Source organism: Kwoniella botswanensis, chromosome 1 (genome assembly GCF_036426115.1).
Source record: "Kwoniella botswanensis chromosome 1, complete sequence".
NCBI lineage: Eukaryota > Fungi > Basidiomycota > Tremellomycetes > Tremellales > Cryptococcaceae > Kwoniella > Kwoniella botswanensis.
The window spans coordinates 3,390,064-3,407,812 of record NC_088599.1 but is presented as its reverse complement, the minus strand read 5'-3'; the positions used below and the strand labels follow the sequence as shown (position 1 = coordinate 3,407,812).

Below are 17,749 nucleotides of genomic sequence, written 5' to 3'. Positions count from 1 at the left end.
TATTCAATCCAATCAGTTCCAGTGTTTGAAGAGCAGTCAGAGGAAGGTGTAGGAATTTAGTCATTTGGTAATCTGTTCGGTATAACGTTCTCATAACGATTTCACTTTCTGCTATTTATCTGACTTGGAAGTATGAATACATCTCATCACCTAGTCAAGCGAAACATTCGATCTCATGTGCTGATGAATGAGGATTGGGGATTCAGCGCATCTCTGAATGATTATCTGTTTTTTTTTTTTTTTTGGCCCCCTCTCATCCAGCAAAGGTATACATACAGTGATCTGGTGCTGGTGTCATTCTTCTTCTTTTCCAACTGTTCAGGTATTTAGATCGATCTCGTCAAGTTGGCTATCCTGAGATTAAATGACATTATACTATTGACATTCTCACTTTCGACTGACGATGTAAAACACATGTCACCACTGAATAATGCAGCAAATTATGAATATATGGCATACATATCCGATTCCGTATGGTATGATATGGTGTGATATGGTGTGATATGATATAAGAAGATACAGTAATTATACAGATATATACAATAAAAGTACAATTAATCGTTTTGCACCTAGATACCAAAAAAAGTCGAAAGTGTAACAAAGGTGAATGGTGAAACTATGATGATAGAAAGAGATCAAATTGAGATATGAGGTGAGAAACGAACAAAAATAACATAACCCAACATCAATTACAGAAAAAACAGACAAGCCCCAATTGAAGAAAAACCCCTTATCCAAACTCAGCCATCAACCTCTCAAACTCATCACCTCCCATACCCATCCCTTCCAAACCTGCATCCGTAAAGTTGAAATCTGACATGTCGATTTCGCCAAATTCACCACCTCCTCCATCGACATTGAATCCTTGATTGATATCGGCGTTCGCGGTCGAGGTATCGGGAAGTGAGAAATCCGGTTGGAAGAATTGTTGATCGAATGATATTTGTGGTTGGGACAGCGATTCTGATTGAGGCTGAGCCTCAGGTTGAGGTTGTGATTGTGATTCCGGTTGAGGTTGAGGTTGTGGTTGTTCGGGATTAGAAGGTTGAGATTGAGGCTGGACTTGTGTTTGATCAGTTGGTTGAGCACTTAACTGCGATTGATCGGGAGGATTATCCACTGGAGGAGGCATCTGAGTCTCGTTGATCTTGGATTCATCCTGACCATCGGCAGGGCCACCGCCAGATACGGCTACTTGAGTAGGATTTTCTGTATTCGGCTGTTCGTTCGAAATCTGTTCATTGTTCTGATTTTGAACTTGATTTTCCGATGTTTGCTCCTTCTGGATTTCAGCATTCACCACCGATGTCGATTGGTTGACCTCGTTGTTACTTTCCACAAGACCTTCCAGACCTTCCAAACTATTGTTCAGAGCGGAATCTTCCTTGACCAACCCACTGATACCTGCATTGACATTATCATCACCATTGCCTATTTGATTCTCGGGCAATGTAGGTGGTTGTTCATTCGCGAACAACCCGGCCAGAGCTGAGAAATCAGCTTCTCCATCTAATCCACCAGTGGTTGTAACGCCATTTAGAGCGGATGTGAAATCAATTTCCATCGGTTGTAGTGGTTGCTGCTGTCCTTGTGATTCATCTTGCTGATGTTGGCCGTTGGAAGGTGGTACGCCCGTATCTAATCCTAACGAAGCGAAGATCTCATTCCCATTCTGCTGAATTTGGTCATCGTTATTCGTAATCGAGTCAGGAATAGGAAGAGGTTGAGAAGCGGTGGTAGTATCGAATGAATTCCCATTGATGAGAGCTGTGAGTTCATCCAATCCCAATGATGAATAATCCAGTCCACCGTCTACCTGTGTTTGTGGTTGTGGTTGAGTCTCGATGGGGGGAGGAGGTTGTATCAAACCTGTCTGAGAAATAGGTAGGACTTGATTTTCGGAAGGAAGCTGCGGTTGGTCATCTTTAATCTCTTTCGTAGTGATGGTATCTTCTCCATTTTGATTCGCCTGTACTGGGACAGATTCTTCCCTCTTCACGGCGGATGTGTCCTCAGCAGACTTGTCTAAGACTGGAGCTTGAATTTGAGATTGATCGATAACCACCTCTTCTGGCTTGTCCGGTGAGATGGTGGATAAGACAGGTATATAATCGCCTACGATCGACAAGTTGATAGGTGTGGGTAATTCCATGGTCTTTGGTGGGATAGCGTTAGATGCTAGTCTAGTTATCGCTTCGAGCGTTGACGAGGGTTTATTGGGAGATGTAGGAGGGTTTTCACCGGATTGAGCCTATATCGATATGCATGAGTATTAACATTCTTTTGTCTTCATCTCGATCAAGGAATTGCCGTGGACCGAACATACCATAGACCATTCAACATGTCTTCGTATGCCTTCGTACGTCCTCCATGTAGTCTCAAGTCGGTCCATCATATGTGTAGGTACTTTCTGGTGATTCAAACCCCTGTAAATGGATCACGCCGATGATTGATCAGCAAGTGCCAGTACCCGCTCGTCCAGGGAAGCATTCCACTTACAGCCTCTTACAGAATGATTGATGCTGGAATACCAATGCAGCTTGAATCAAGACTTCCTACAACCATCAATTCAACATCAGCCCACTCGTTCATTCGATCCTTGCTTCCGAGTCAACTAAAGATTACCTTGTAAAGTTTCTCCATCCTGCTCATCTGCTCCGAAACCCACTCTTGACCCATGCCATCTTTCATAGACCCATCACCGTCCATATCAACATTCTTCAATCGCTTGACATCCCTCTCATCCGCATCGGATGGTCTCGGTCGTTTACGGCCTTCAGGTGAGGGTTGTGACATGATGTTATCGAGACATAAGGTGAGGAAGACTAGGAGTACAATTCAGTTGAGATCGACCTAGTGCATTTCCTTGATGTGGTTACGAGTGTTAGCAAGCATCAAGTTCAAGTGTCACCGACAATGGTAGCTGTAGTTTACAGCGTGATATAGAGTGGGAATGCTGAAACCGAGTTACAATGCATCCGGACCGAATGGCATGGATGGGATCATCAGTTCGTGGCATAAAGCGTGAGAAGACAAGTCCACGTCATGCCAACCTGTGAGCGGGATCAAATATGATGAGATGTTCGGGTTTAACTGTCAAGCATACGGATACCATCCTACACTGTGAGAACCTCAACCCCACCCCATCACTTGGATCTAAACATTCCTCAACTAACTTGACCTTCTCACTTCACCGACACAAACCAGACAGTTAACATAGTCAACATGTCCGTACTCAGAACTACCTCAACCGCTAGACTCATCGCTCTCAGGGCTCCTGCCGTGAGTTGACAGCCGACCATTCTGATTCATTCCCTGCTGTCAGACCGCTCCTCATCGTATTGGAAGACCATCTCATTCTAATCTCACATCCCTGTCCTTGCCGCCTATGACATACATGCTGACATTTACTCTATTATCTTTCATATATTCTCCTGTACATCGCCAACTCTCTGTTTCAATGTCAAAATCCGTTTCGCCATTCTGAAAACCACAAACAGCCCATGTTCGTCCGAAACTACTCTCCGGATACTCGAGCTGAGGGTGCTACCGCTTCTTCCACTTCTTTCAAGTGAGTATCTCTGTTGCCATCCAAAACTACCATTCCGTTCGATGCTGGCAAAGATACCTCAATCATTCGTTCATGACGTATCACCGAAACCGTTGAAAAGACACTAACTAAACGTGTACATCCCACCAATAGAGAACGAGAACAAGCTTCCGAGACAAAGTACATCAAAGAGCACGAAGCTGCCAAGCTCAAGGCTGCCCAAGAGAAGCTCGCTCAAGCTCAAGCCGAAGTTGTGAGTTGTGGATGTTTCATTTGTCTGCCTTGAGATCCTCCACCCACCAATCAGATGTCTTGTTCATCGATTTTCGATCGTCGCTGACTGGGAGTAATGCGATATTATAGGACAAGCAACAAAAGATCGTTGATGGACAAAAGTAAACATGACATTGTCTCTTCGTATATGATATTCGGGAGGAAAGTCAATGAGGAACGGGGAAAGAACGAAGAAAGAGGAAAAAAACAAACAAACCAGATCAGTAATCATTTTCGAATGCATTGGATGATTGAAGTGTCAACGTTCTCCTGATGTGCACTGCGATGCTGGCACTGTGTCGTACATTCTGATTTGATAGCTTGCAGTGTATATGTATGCAGTGCGTGATCGCTGTTGACATTGTCACCGTGAGGACCATGAGGAGTGAGACTAAGGGATTAAGCATATGAGAACGAGTACGAGATGACGGGAATTTATGACGCACTTTGGTTCAAATGTCATCCTTCAACCTCTTATACATGCTGTGCTTGGCTTTCGCCATTAATCCACCTTCCACCAACATCGATAACCAAGCATAGGCAGCATCAAAGTTACGGATTGCAGATATCATCCACACTACTCAGCCTGGCAAAAGGTCAAGATCATGCATACTCAAGGATATTAGCACTCGTATCACCGTCATCACATCGTCTCGATCAAACCGATGGACCTCGAACATTACACAATTCAGGTTGAAGTTGAGAGATGAACACAGGACGTACAGGTGTAGATACTCCGGCCGCTGCTCCTGCGAGGAGAAGAGATGATCCCAGTGGGTCCAGGGGCAATGTGAGTGCTTCACCTAACCCTCCTATTCGACATAAATCTTTTGAGTGACTGATATATATCTCTTCGACATGGTATAGACTCCTGCTGGAGGTAAGTTGGAAACACCTGTTCACCTTTTCTACTTATGGGAATGACTACTCACAAATAATCCTTCTCCAGGTGTCCGAGCAAAGCCACGCAAGAAACCTAAACCATCTTCCTCACCCACACCTCGAGTCGGACCCATCCCAGCTCCCTACCTCGCCTTGGCTCCTACACCCATATCATCTTTATCGGCATCTACCATCGACCAGCTCGCAGCTACTGCAGCCACCACAACTTCGAACTTGATATTGCCATCATCATACGTGCGTTCATCTCAGGAAAGACGCAATAAGTCAACACCGAATTTGAACACTGCTGGAGAGGGGGAAGGCGAAGCTGGACCATCTAGTAGACCAGCTAACAGCAGACAGCAGCAGCAGAAATACGTCACTTCACTCTTATCTCCTCCGACCATCATCCCAGGTGGGACATCTTCTACACCCCGTATACAATCTACTCAACCACAGGCTCCACCCAATACCAGGCGTAGGTCAGGTGAAAGAGCAAGAGAGGGTATAAGCACGAGACGATCTCAAGAGAGGCTGAGGGAGTTGGTAATTGGTAATCCAAGTTTGACATCTCTAGGACAGTTGGGTCAGATACTTGAATCTGGACATTTGCCTGAAGAGACAAACGAAGAGAGCGATTTGGCTCGAGCTCAACAGGATGTGCAAGCACAAGCGCAAAGAAGACGAAGGAGGATAGTGAGAGGAGATACCGCTGAGACCAGTGGTGTCAGGAGGAGATTGACAGTCAGCTCGAGGGAGGAAGGGAGAGCACTCGGTCTGGCTAGGGGAGCAAGTATGAGGAGAACAAATGTTTGGGATGGTGAGTCCCCTTGTCCATCTTTCATGACCAAAAGCTATTTGTTGCGTTCGAATACTAATGTAGAGTGTATGAAATAGATATTCCGGAAGCTGGCGAACCACCACCGCCTTTCCCTTTTCCTACGCCGTCTACTGCACGTCTCCCTCCTGCGTTCGGTGCGACTCCTGGTACGGCCAACCCACCTCAATCTCTACCCGATGAAAGACCGCGATCGCCACCTCCTTCATTCGAAATGGCCATTGGCCTTTCTACTGCTCCCTCCCCAGCAATTCCATCTTCTTCGTCCACCCCGTCAACCCCACGGGCAGAAGCTCAACGTCCGATTCTGACGGTATCCACCAGCATACCACAAGTTAATGACCCCGATTCCGCGGATCCTACGGAAGAATCACCTTCCTCGACACACTATGCCTCCGCGCCTTCTTCGCCTACGCACACAGTGATAGGCTTTGAGGACATACGGGCGTCTGAAAGGACCAAAAGGGAAGAAAGGGATGACAGGAAAGCATGGAATGACGATTTGTTGGCTGGATATACACTCGAAGAACGAGTCAGGAGAGAGATGGAGAGGAGGAAAGGCAGGGAAGTGATCAAGCACAATGGTGAGGACGAGGTAAGTAGCGAAAGGAGTGAAGAGACTGAAGGCGTGGAAGTATCGGTCCAAGACGAATTTCCTTTAGCGCCGGAATCGAGTGGGCCCACGGGCACCGAAGATATACACGACGCGGACAGGCCCTCGTCGAGATTGGATGAAAATCTAGAGTACAAGCCTGAAACATCAATTCCTCGCGCTGGGGAAGAAACCCCGGTCATCACGAATGATCATGGCCCATCATCCGAGCACACACAATTGATGAAAGACGAGACGAATGTATCAGATGAAAAGCTCAATAATCCTTCCGCCGTTTCACCATCCACGTCTGACAACGACAAGGTGCCAAATGTCCCAGCACGGTCAAGTGACGCTGCGAGTATTTCAACATCAGGCGTCTCTTTTGACACCCAGTCTGCGATACAGCAGAGCGAAGAAGGAAGTTCTAGCAAGATGGAAACAGCAGCTCAATCTGTATCTCCGGAAAAGACCGTGGAGGATTCGCTCAAAGTACAAGCGCCTCCCGTCCAGGCGATCATAGCCGAACATGCTGCCCCAACCACCACTCCTCTTCTTCCAGCCTCTCAAGAAGGAGTACAGGACCAGAGCAATACAATCAAGACGCCTAAGCGCAGAAAACCGACCCGAAGCTCAACGGTTGAAACCGAATCATCACCCAACGCATTCTCGTCACTGAACGTAAAGAGACTATCGGTACCCGAGTTCAGTCCATTCCGACCGCAGCTGGATCGAGCTCTTTCCCACGAACCTTTGTTCAGTAAGCATGGCTGGAATGGCAGTCCTGAGCTTGAATCTTCTGCTCATCTGGGTACCACACTTGGCAACGATCAGGCTTCGGAGAATACCAGCGAACGACCTATCGACCAAGCTGTTAGAAATGCTTTACCAGCAAAGTCTTCTTTACCTCCCAGTCGTGAAGCTGCATTGAAAAGACGAAATCTCGAATCAAAATCACCCAAACCCGACGTGCCCCCTTCTGCTTCAATGAGTCTATCCAAACCCAAGACGAAAGTGAAGATAGTTGAACAAAAACCTATATCAGGTCCTCTGATCAATTTCGATACTCCCTCTCCTTCACCTCCCGGTTCCGTAATATCGACCTCACAAACTGATCAAAGAGAAAGACCTACTTCCTCTGATATATCGGCCTTGGCAGCTTCGAGCGCTGAGCTATTGACGTTACTGGAACTGCAAGATCAGATCTTTGAACCAAATGACGCAGAACCAATAGCCGAAAGCTCGGCTCAAGGAGCTGCCAGGATGGCTAGGAAGCCCCCTCCTCCACCGCCGAAGAGAAAGATAAACCCAGGGGTAACACGGAGGGTACCACCACCTTTACCTAAAGGTCAAGCGCAATCTCCGCCAGCGAAGAACAACCTTGAGGAGACATCTTCACCTAGTATTGAGTCTGGACGTCCGGCTATAGCTCCTCGTCGCGCACCTCCACCAATTCCACCTCGCTTGAATCTCATAACCAAACAGCCACCTCCGCTACCTCCTCGTGTGAACCCCAATCGCGATAAACCCTCATTTCCACCGCCCATGTCTCCATCAGCAGAATCCGACGACACCATCAAAGCTTCCTCGCCTGCTATAGCTCCTCGACTCAGTCTGACTGGCCAAAGTCCAGGGCACGTCAAGCCTAAAGGACCTAGACCTCGTCCGCCGCCACCTAGAGCAAGGCAGACCAGTTGGTTCAAGGGATTTTCGCCTTTTACCTCCCGCCCTTCCGAGCCGAATCTCGAGCAACTCAATCCAGCTACTGTAGATATCGTCTCGGATATACCATCGTCGATTAGACCTAATAACGATAGGGCTCGATCGGATTTCCCGCATTTAATCTCACCCGTAGAGGCAGAGGCCAAGCAAGAGGAGAGGGAAAGGGTCATCGAAAGATCCTCATCAGCCATGAATCTTGGAGCTTCAGAGTCTAGTCCTTCAAATACCAACTCTGTTCGTCAACCAGAATCACCTGTCCAACCTCAGGCGCCCTTGCCTTTATCGGACGTAGGTCAGTCTAGTGGTGAAGCAGAGGAAGTAAGGAGAGAATGGACAGATTTAGATTTACTCGTATCTCGTATTCAGGATTTACCTTCGGATCAAACAGGTGTCTATGAAGGATATACACAGATCAGTCAATTTTTAGGACCATCAAAATCTCAAGCTGCCACTCCTGCAGCCCTCGCAAATTTATTGCCCGGTTTGATCAATGTGGATTCACGACGGACTACTCCTCAGGGGAAAGTCAAATTGAAATTATCACTTTTGGGTTTACGAGTATCGAAGTGTGGAATTTGTTTGTCGCAATTCAAAGCTGGAGAAAAAGGGGTGATGTTACCTATGTGCTCTCATGTAGGACATGAGAGTTGTGCGAGGAGATGGTTTAGGGAGAGAGGAAGTTGTTGGGTTTGTAGGATGGTTCTACCTGAGGAGTAGGGATGTGAGTCGAACCAGGTAAATTCATGGACGTGTTGTCATGGTGATATGTAGATCTAGGGACTTCGTTTTGTCAAAAATACCGGAGAAGATCGATGGACATGGGTTTGACCTTTTGCTGTTTTTTTTTCTTGTTTTTTGTTTTTTTTTATTTATAATTATTAAGATAGTATTTTGTAGCATTTACATGTTCCGTATTTCCAACAAGCCATGTAGCGAATTATATCCGCAGTGTACACGATTTCTCAATAGATTCCTGCACATTGTCATCTATCCACTACCATTTCAAGCTTACTATAGTATATATCAACAGTGGTAGGTAAACACAGTGAAGCCCTTTTGAGGCATGAGAGATCGATCGGATAAAGATCATACAGTGAATTCGTTCTTCATCGAATGATTGAATGAATATCCAGATGTTACTTTATACATGTTTACATGGAGTCGAGTCATCCCTACGTCTGAGATGTTTTATCCTAATATACGATCCTCCATCTAATCCTTGTTTGATCACAATCGCCAAGATCCGTTCTCGATGTGTATATATACTCTCTCCTTTCTCTAGTGGTGCGCCATACAGTAATTCATGGTAGAGGATCGTCCCATGCAGGTATCGAATCATCATCATCACCTTGAACGTCATATTTCAAATCTTTATTATTTCGACAGATGCTATAAAACACATCGACAAGAAAATCCATTAGTACCCATAATATCATTCTTGACGATTACCTCCAAGGGACTATTAGACAAGAAGAAAATACCCACCCGCACTTCTGCACCTCCAATGTATGTTTCGTAGCGAATTCTACCATGTGGGCAGAAGACTGATGGACGTTGTATAGTAATGCACCGGTTTCTAGGTCCAACACAAGACATGATATTCAGTAATCGATTTAGTGTGAGGGTTACGTTTACTCGATGATAACTACTGCTCACCGACTCTAGGATCAACAGATACGATCATTATATATGTGTTCTTCGTTAGAGGTTCAAGTACGATTGTACAATCGTTAAATTTAGCTTCGAAACCATGATACTGCTCGTGATTCCGTCTAAGTATCACCAAACATAGACATCAGCTCAAAATCTCGTCTTCATTGACTAGATCACTTAGGAATGATTTTGGAACTGGTCGCAAACTCACGAACAAGTCTTTTTGAACCCTTTAACAATCTCACTAATCTTCTCGAACCGCTGTTGATCCAATTCCCTCGCTCCGTTGTCAATTTCCACGGCATCCAAATCACTGGGATCACAATCCAATGGTGAACCAGATTTGGCAATGACCAGGAAAGTATCAGCTTCGAATAATACCGCTTCTACCCCTAGACATAGGTCTCGGAGATAGGTGAGATGGGATGTTATTAGGGAGATGTTGGGTATGAGAGTGTGGATGATCGAGGACCATGCCTAGTCATGAACAAAACAAAGTATTGATATTAGCTTCAGTATTCATTACAGTATGGGTTTTTTCTTTGGATTTAGAAGAAGGGTTTTATGGATTCTTTGCTGTCGATTTAGGGTGATATGCCCTCTTCCTGAGTTTGATTGTTATCCGTTTAACTCACCTTGTACAACGATTCATCCCATATACTCGTCGGAAAACACCTCAAAACCTCTTTGATCGTCTCATCTTTCAACTCTTCTCTGACCGATTGGTCCACTCTCATCAAATCAGCTTTCCTCTCTTTGAACTTCTTCCTCTGAGGATCCTCCTTATCTATCAAATCCATTTTATTTATCAATACCCATACTCCCGCTTCTGGAGAATTTTCCCTGAGAGCGAACAGGATATCTTCGAAATATCTTAAATCTCCGTCCCACTCATTTGATGTGATATCAAATACGTAGATTAGGACGGCAACATTGGAGAAAATGGTGTCTTTTTGGGAGGAGAGGTAGTTGTCTACAAAGGCGTTTTGACCACCGCAGTCCCATAGGTTCTACAGCACGTGAAGTAATATCAGCAGATACCTTAACATGTTTTATTTTATGGTATATCGTATGGTAAGAATAAGGAGGAGAAGAAGAAATTGACCCACCAACACCAAACCACCTAGGAACCTCACAGCTGACTGCTCAACATCGATCGTAGCTCCTAGTCTTCTCGTATCTCTCGCTGTATAGTTCGAGCTGCAAGAAATCAACCATATGAGTACAATCTCGTCTACAGAATAGTTGCGGAGTCAATGGCTGATCTCACAAGATGACTGAACGCATCGACGTCTTCCCGCTTCCTGTAAGGAGAAAGCCGTCAGCTGTATGTCGAGGAGACCAGATGCGAGGCGCAACTAACCTGATTTTCCCATCAACAGCACCTGTAAGACACCGCGGACGAGTCAGCATGTATCCAAGATTTACAGATGTGAGTTGTTAAGGAATCCCATTGACTGACTTACCTTCTTGCGGGCTGGTGTAGACATTGTACTTGATTGTCCAACAGATAAGAGTCTGCTCTTTGCTATTACCCCGGGAATTACTTTATATCTGAAGATGTTGGACGAAGGCGATCCGGTTGTGGTTGTCGAGATGGTGCTCCGCGAGGTAATGGGGTGTCGTTTTACTTGGTGTGTATCATCAAGGTATTCAATGAATTGTGGATTCATGTTTTGGTGAGTTGACAAGGTATGTAGTATATATATGTATCTATATGACGAACCATGAACAACTCCAGGCACGGTTCATCCCCCATCCTCCATCCTCCGTCCTCTTCATAACCGCAGCCCGTCATAATGCGGATAATCCATGCATCGCTACTTCAGAGACATTATAATTGCAAGAAGACACAAATCATACTTCGAGATCGGCTTCAACACTCAACCAGTATCCTTTGTGGAAGCGAAGCATGACCTGTCGTCAGAAGGCGGTCTCATCATAAAGCTCACAGCCGATCCCTTTGGTAACATATCGATATCCACCTCTGTATATCTCTGCAGAGTTCACAGCGATTCCTCAGTATGCCTGCCCAATTGCAAAGCAAGAGAGCTTGGCTCCTACTGGCCGCTTCCGTCACTCTACATATATTCCTATTGGCCAATACGAGGATCATAGGTGATAGGACGGCTACAACACCCAGCAAGAGGCTATTGAGAAGATGGGATGTGGGCGTGGAAAGTGATCTTCCAGCTGTAAGTAAACACTACATCTCCAACTCATTCATGTCTTACCTCCCATGATACTGATGGAAGTCTTGTCGGATGATCAGGAATCACTGTTCGAACTACCCTATGCAGAATGGTATGACACCCTTCCACCAGCTTATCGACCATTCTACATCCTATTCCTCTTGCTCGTCCTAGCATTCTTATTCTCATTCATCGGTATATCCGCATCAGATTTCTTCTGCCCAAATTTAGCTACTATCGCTTCTTATCTCGGTTTGAACGAGTCCACCGCAGGTGTGACCTTTTTGGCATTTGGGAATGGCAGTCCGGATGTGTTCAGTACGTTCAGTGCGATGAAGAATGAGACTGTGGGTTTGGCCATTGGAGAGTTGTTGGGTGCTGCAAGTTTCAGTGAGTGCATATTTCCCTCATTCATTGCGTATAAATCACTCCTTCCTGCTTTTGGAAACTCGTCGCATGTATAAGTGAAAATGCTAATTAGACCGACCCTCTCAGTCACATCCATCGTTGTCGGCTCAATAGCATTCATCAAGCCTTTCCATGTACCCCGACACGCCTTCCTGCGGGACGTACTATTCTTCACTTCCGCGGTACTTCTCCTCGTTATCGTCCTGCGCGACGGTCACTTGTCATTCTATGAAGCGGGAAGTATGGTTGTTCTGTATATCGCCTACGTGGGAGTGGTAGTAGGTGGTAATTGGTGGGCTCGAAGACGGAGGAAAAGAAAATCTCAATCTTCAAATGAGAACATATCACATCATCACCAAACCGCTATCAAATCACCTTTATTAGATGGATCGGTCAGGAGCAGTCGAAGAAGTTCAACATATTCTTCACCTCACTTATCACCTGTTCCTCAGCCTATCGATGTTGATCTCGACGACGCGGAAGACAGTGAGATGACCCTCAATCAAACCCCAGGGGAAATAACACCTAGGCCACATCTGGGTAGAACAAGATCACACACTTCAGCATCATATCTCAATTCACATTCCCATCCACATTTACATCATCACGATTCGATTGATACGCCCCGAGCGAATTTCTCCTTGTTGGGCGCAATAGAGTTTCGAGATGTCGTCAATTCATTGAGGAAAGAATCGAATTCCAGATTGAACAGTCCAGGTAGAGACAGGAGTCCAGCCGAACTGGAACAGACAGATTACTTTGGTCCTGTATCTGCTGTTGGACATAGGAGATCATCTTCATATGGGTTCAATGCAGCGTTCGCTTCTACCTCATCTTCTCAGCAATTACCTAGACGATCAAACTCAATAAAAGGTAGAAGAAGAGCTTCGACGCATACTTCTCCTACTGGGATGGGCGGTAATCGGAGTGTATCTACTCCTGCACGTTCCTCCTCGGCTGCCGTAGCTGAGGAGCAGGACGAATCACATACACCGTCGTCGACAGAACCGAATCCATGGGAAGATCAACAAGGTAAACCACCGCCACCACCATCGCCTTTGACAGAAGATAGATTGACCGTACCGAAACCCTCTAGACCTAAGGTGATTATACCCTCCTCCCAACAGAGGGTACACTTGTCCAAACCTAGCGTTCCATCCATATCTATCGTGGATCCATCGGGGAATGCCGATTCGTTACCTATTCCAGAGGAATCGCCTCCAGTTGTAACTCCCAACCCACCTTTGGAATTCTTCAAGAAGCGCGAATCTCGGTTTAGAGTCAGAAGAAGGTCGAAATTCATATTGAGGGTTTTATTCCCTTCTTTACAATCATTCAAACATAAATCATGGATCGGTATGATCCTCGCTATTACTTCCGTCCCCGCTATCTTAGCTCTCACTCTTACTTTACCTGTAGTGGATGATGGGAATAATCATCAAGAGGAAGATGGAGGGATAGCGTTACCTATATCGGAGGATGAAGCATTGATTGATGCTGAATTAGGATATAGGGTCGCACAGCAAGAGCAAGATGGATATTCACCTACAGATACAGGGAGAGCATCAGGTGATGATATGGATGAAGAATCAGATAGATTGTTGAATCCTGATATAGGAGGAGAATTACATCATTTAGTAGATCATGGATTCTCACCTCTCCATTCACCACTTGGGAGGATCTCTCATGGTTCGCTGAGGGGATTCAACTCGAGTTCGCATGATTACGGTGCAATTGCTCTACAACCTGATGATGAGGAGTTGAACGAAGGACAAGAAGAGGATGCGGAAGAACAAAATAAAGAAGAAGAGTTGTATGAGCGGATGGAAGAAGAGAGAGGATTGGAATTCAATAAGTGGTTGACTGCTGTTCAATGTGTATTCGGACCGGCATTTTGCGTTTTTGTAACGTTTAGTGAGTACAGTACTGCATCCTGCGTCTCGTTGAATCATTTTCATCGACTCTCTATACCTAAACCATACTCGCTTTTTCATATCCAGGGTTCACAAAACAACAAAAACAGAACCACATTGCTGACAATGGCTTTCGTTTTCTGCAGATGAACAATCGTATTTCCTTTGGGTCTTATTAGCTTCCATCATCATCGGAAGTATCGCGGCTTGTCTGACAATATACTACGCCACGGACGGATCGTCTTATACGTGGAGGCTGATCAGGTGCTTTTGCGGGTTCACATGTAGTATGGTATGGATAGCTGCCATCGCCGATGTGGTCGTGGGTGTGTTGAACGTGAGTTACCAAGTGTCCTTTCTGTGATAATCACCAGGTACTGCCCCAAATCATAAGGAGTAAACTGATCCCCCTATCTGATTCTATCAGACTGTTGGGGAGATATTAGGATTGAGTGACGCGATAATCGGATTGACAAGTAAGTGCATATTCACCATAATTCCAATAGACCCTCTCAGGTATAACCTATGAGGTTGCTGATGCCTATCGTCACTTTCAGTCTTTGCTGTTGGAAACAGTCTGGCAGACTTGGTCGCAAACGTCACGGTAGCTCAATTCGCTCCCGCCATGGCGTACGCAGCGTGCTTCGGCGGACCGTGAGTCTAGTTTTGCGGCGTCTTCCATCTATTTCCTCAACGCCATACTCTGCATAGTACCGATGTGCCCTATGTGATTCAAGCTGACTCATATTTCCCGATTCTCATTCTGAGTGTAGCATGTTAAATCTTCTTCTCGGTGTAGGCGGTTCGGGAACATATCATATCTTATTTAACGGTGGTTCATCCCGTCAGCCAGTAATAGTCCATTTCTCACCTACGTTATGGGTATCAGCCGGCGGTCTAATCTTGATACTCATCACTACGGCTATAGTGGTTCCATTGAACAATTATCTGATAGATCGTCGTTGGGCTAGTTGTTTGATCGTAGCTTATGTGGTATTGATGTGTGTCAATGTGGGTGTGGAGATTAAGACTGGCAGAGCATGAAGGTTCCGCTAGATAAATAAGTTCTTCTTCTTCCCTGTGTATAGAATATTTTCTAGTCACTTTTCGAAATTAAAGTATTACACCATGTTCTCTTTTTCTTTTGGAGGTTCTATTGTTGTATTTTACGTGTATATACAATATACATTGAGTGGTTTGTTGCCTTTATACATGGGTGATCAAAATGCATACAAATATCTCATGGAATGGTTAGACGAAACTACTCTCGTAGGAGATGCAAATGTACAAGTGACTGTCTATGAACGTAATTGAGAATCCTAACAAAACCAATAAGGGTGATAACATACTAGTTAAAAACAATGCAATGGACTTCCTTCTCACATAGGTGGTCTAGCCGTAGGAGCAATCTTAATTTTACCCATCGGCGTACCACTCCCACTCAGTCCACCTAGTCCGCCTAACCCACTTGGCCCACCAATGGTAGTAGCGAAATTACTCTGACTGGGTGAATTCCAAATATCATGACTGGTAGAATTATCTAACCTTTCTTCAACATCCATCTCCCACCTTTCATCGACCCCTTCATCGGCATCGGGTTGTTTGGTCGTATCTTCAACCTCTACTCTCACTCCACCTTCATCCAATATCACCTCTTTACCGCCTTTCTGTCTTCCCCCTAAGCCATTTAATGCTAATGCCTCCAATGCCCTCTGGAGGTCTTCAGGCAATATGGACGTATTGGGTCCTTCTTCGGCAATCTGCTCCCATCCCTCTGGGGGTGATCCGGGAGGGGATATAAGGAAATTGTGCGGTAATGACGGAGGGGCGAGATGAAATGATGCTGGGTCCGGATTGAGTGGTGTAGGAGGGAGATAATGTAGTCGAAGTATAAGTCTGACATCGTTAAATATCAATATCAATATCAGCCTCATGATTTGTATAATTCAGTGTTGTGATGGATCAACTTACTCGTTAGATTTCAAAATATCAGATCGTCTCTTACTCCTCCTCTTATTTGTATCTTTTGGGGTGAAATACCCATCTTCCCTTTTGTCCTGCGTCATCTCCTCTTTCTCAACCTGTTTCGGCTGCTGCTGTTGTCCTGCTTGTTCGTCGCCACCAGTCCCAGCCCCAGGCTCGGCGGAGGGACTACTTGTCAAATCCAGTTTCAACCAATCCCCTTCCTTCTTCGCCCTTTCCGCACCTTCGTTAGTCGCAAACACCACTATGACCCTCCCGAACCCTTTCACAGGTGCCCAGTGAACTATATCGCCAAATAAACCATAATGATCTTTGAGAAGCGCCAGGATCGGAGGAGAGAATAACGCTTGGTTGGGTAAGAGCAATGCTAGAGTGTTGGTTGGTTCTTCTGGAGGATCAAGAGGTGGTGGAGGAGGGATTGCGATGGAGTTTGGTGAGCTTGTCATGCTGTCCGTTTTGCTATCTGTTGAGATCTGACAGATGATGAAGCTGACAAAGTGAACAAAGGTCACTCGAACACTGTGAGCTGCGACATGATACACGATAGTGATGCACAGGCACGCCCGACACGTGGCAAGCGGCAGAAACACGTCATACAGCGAGGATGCAGTGGAGGTTGAACCATCTCATCAACGAAAACAAGCACAAAGACATCAGTATCCCCAGTCCTCATACTCTCTCTTGCGCAGAACCAATGGAAACGAAATGAATCGGACAGCTCTCCTCATCATAGACGTACAGTACGACTTCCTACCTCCCTCAGGCTCATTGGCCGTTCCAAACGGCCAAGATGTTTTACCTGTCATCAACGATCTATTGGATGAAAATAAGTACGATTGGCCAGTGATAGTAGCTAGTCAGGTGAATTAGCCGTCCGACTTCACATGAATCTCAACAGCTGATGACCATTGCTTTCCGTAGGACTACCACCCAAAAGGACACATATCATTCGCATCCACCCACCCACCTCATAAGCCATTTTCACCTCTACTCGTGCAGGATGCGAGGGGTACGACGTATCAGCAGACAATATGGCCTGATCATTGTATACAAGGTACGAGGGGTTCAGAGATTGAAGGGAGTATTAAAGAAAAGCTAGACCAGTGGGGAAGAAAAGTCAGACTGGCAAGAAAGGTATGGTTGAGCCGTTTTTACCAGCTTCCGGATCCACGAAAGTGTACAACATGATAAAGCTGATCGAAGGCGTAATGGTAATTAGGGGACACACCTGAAGCTAGAAGCATACTCAGCATTCGATGGGTATATAACCGAATTTCAGAGACCCGCCGAACCACCTGCGGAATGGAGCGATGCTTATCCAGGAGAACAGAAATTACCGTCAGAAGGCCCCTTAAGTACTTTTCTCAGGAAACAAGGTATTGAGAAAGTAGTGATTGTAGGTTTAGCTACTGATTTCTGGTAAATGACCAATATCCCTTCAACAGCTAGAAATATGACTTTCCGTTCAGGGACAACGAGCTTATGTGTACGTTATCAATAGCGTACTTCAAACTGCTCTATCAGGTCTCTCAGCGTCGTTTGATACGCTAATCCTCGGTCCAGCTGTGAGAGGTATATCTCCCGAAGACACAGACAAAGCCCTTGTAACAATACGAAATTTAGGAGGCAAGGTGATAGATCAAGACGACATTGATTCGGAGACTGGTTTGAACAGCTGGTTCGATTCGTAGTCATCTAATTTCGTGACTCCGTGGGACGCTTGCATAGTATAATTCATCGCAA

General features: G+C 45.6%; 7 protein-coding genes across 7 annotated transcripts; 4 read left to right on the top strand and 3 right to left on the bottom strand.

The window, feature by feature from the left end:
* Window positions 1-730: 730 nt before the first annotated feature.
* L199_001304 (uncharacterized protein) lies at window positions 731-2,796 on the bottom strand (the record flags this gene model as incomplete). The annotated part of the gene is made up of 4 exons (XM_064887059.1): window positions 731-2,251; window positions 2,327-2,426; window positions 2,500-2,555; window positions 2,626-2,796. 4 exons carry the CDS (start codon window positions 2,794-2,796, stop codon window positions 731-733), a joined length of 1,848 nt encoding a protein of 615 aa, XP_064743131.1.
* Window positions 2,797-3,225: 429 nt separating this feature from the next.
* On the top strand, window positions 3,226-3,949 carry L199_001303 (uncharacterized protein; the record flags this gene model as incomplete). Its single annotated transcript, XM_064887058.1, has 4 exons — window positions 3,226-3,282; window positions 3,501-3,571; window positions 3,704-3,803; window positions 3,914-3,949. 4 exons carry the CDS (start codon window positions 3,226-3,228, stop codon window positions 3,947-3,949), a joined length of 264 nt encoding a protein of 87 aa, XP_064743130.1.
* A 580-nt stretch (window positions 3,950-4,529) lies between these two features.
* Window positions 4,530-8,574, top strand: L199_001302 (uncharacterized protein; the record flags this gene model as incomplete). Its single annotated transcript, XM_064887057.1, has 4 exons — window positions 4,530-4,613; window positions 4,691-4,703; window positions 4,773-5,525; window positions 5,603-8,574. The coding sequence occupies 4 exons, from the start codon at window positions 4,530-4,532 to the stop codon at window positions 8,572-8,574; spliced, it is 3,822 nt and encodes a 1,273-aa protein (XP_064743129.1).
* Window positions 8,575-9,158: 584 nt separating this feature from the next.
* Window positions 9,159-11,000, bottom strand: L199_001301 (uncharacterized protein; the record flags this gene model as incomplete). The annotated part of the gene is made up of 9 exons (XM_064887056.1): window positions 9,159-9,246; window positions 9,343-9,433; window positions 9,514-9,629; window positions 9,722-9,987; window positions 10,146-10,520; window positions 10,620-10,710; window positions 10,781-10,814; window positions 10,874-10,895; window positions 10,977-11,000. The coding sequence occupies 9 exons, from the start codon at window positions 10,998-11,000 to the stop codon at window positions 9,159-9,161; spliced, it is 1,107 nt and encodes a 368-aa protein (XP_064743128.1).
* Window positions 11,001-11,534: 534 nt separating this feature from the next.
* On the top strand, window positions 11,535-15,067 carry L199_001300 (uncharacterized protein; the record flags this gene model as incomplete). Its single annotated transcript, XM_064887055.1, has 7 exons — window positions 11,535-11,705; window positions 11,783-12,092; window positions 12,198-14,024; window positions 14,170-14,360; window positions 14,451-14,499; window positions 14,581-14,677; window positions 14,797-15,067. The coding sequence occupies 7 exons, from the start codon at window positions 11,535-11,537 to the stop codon at window positions 15,065-15,067; spliced, it is 2,916 nt and encodes a 971-aa protein (XP_064743127.1).
* Window positions 15,068-15,402: 335 nt separating this feature from the next.
* L199_001299 (uncharacterized protein) lies at window positions 15,403-16,452 on the bottom strand (the record flags this gene model as incomplete). Its single annotated transcript, XM_064887054.1, has 2 exons — window positions 15,403-15,919; window positions 15,995-16,452. The coding sequence occupies 2 exons, from the start codon at window positions 16,450-16,452 to the stop codon at window positions 15,403-15,405; spliced, it is 975 nt and encodes a 324-aa protein (XP_064743126.1).
* Window positions 16,453-16,711: 259 nt separating this feature from the next.
* On the top strand, window positions 16,712-17,697 carry L199_001298 (uncharacterized protein; the record flags this gene model as incomplete). The annotated part of the gene is made up of 5 exons (XM_064887053.1): window positions 16,712-16,867; window positions 16,928-17,140; window positions 17,226-17,266; window positions 17,315-17,425; window positions 17,508-17,697. The coding sequence occupies 5 exons, from the start codon at window positions 16,712-16,714 to the stop codon at window positions 17,695-17,697; spliced, it is 711 nt and encodes a 236-aa protein (XP_064743125.1).
* Between the last annotated feature and the right edge of the window lie 52 nt (window positions 17,698-17,749).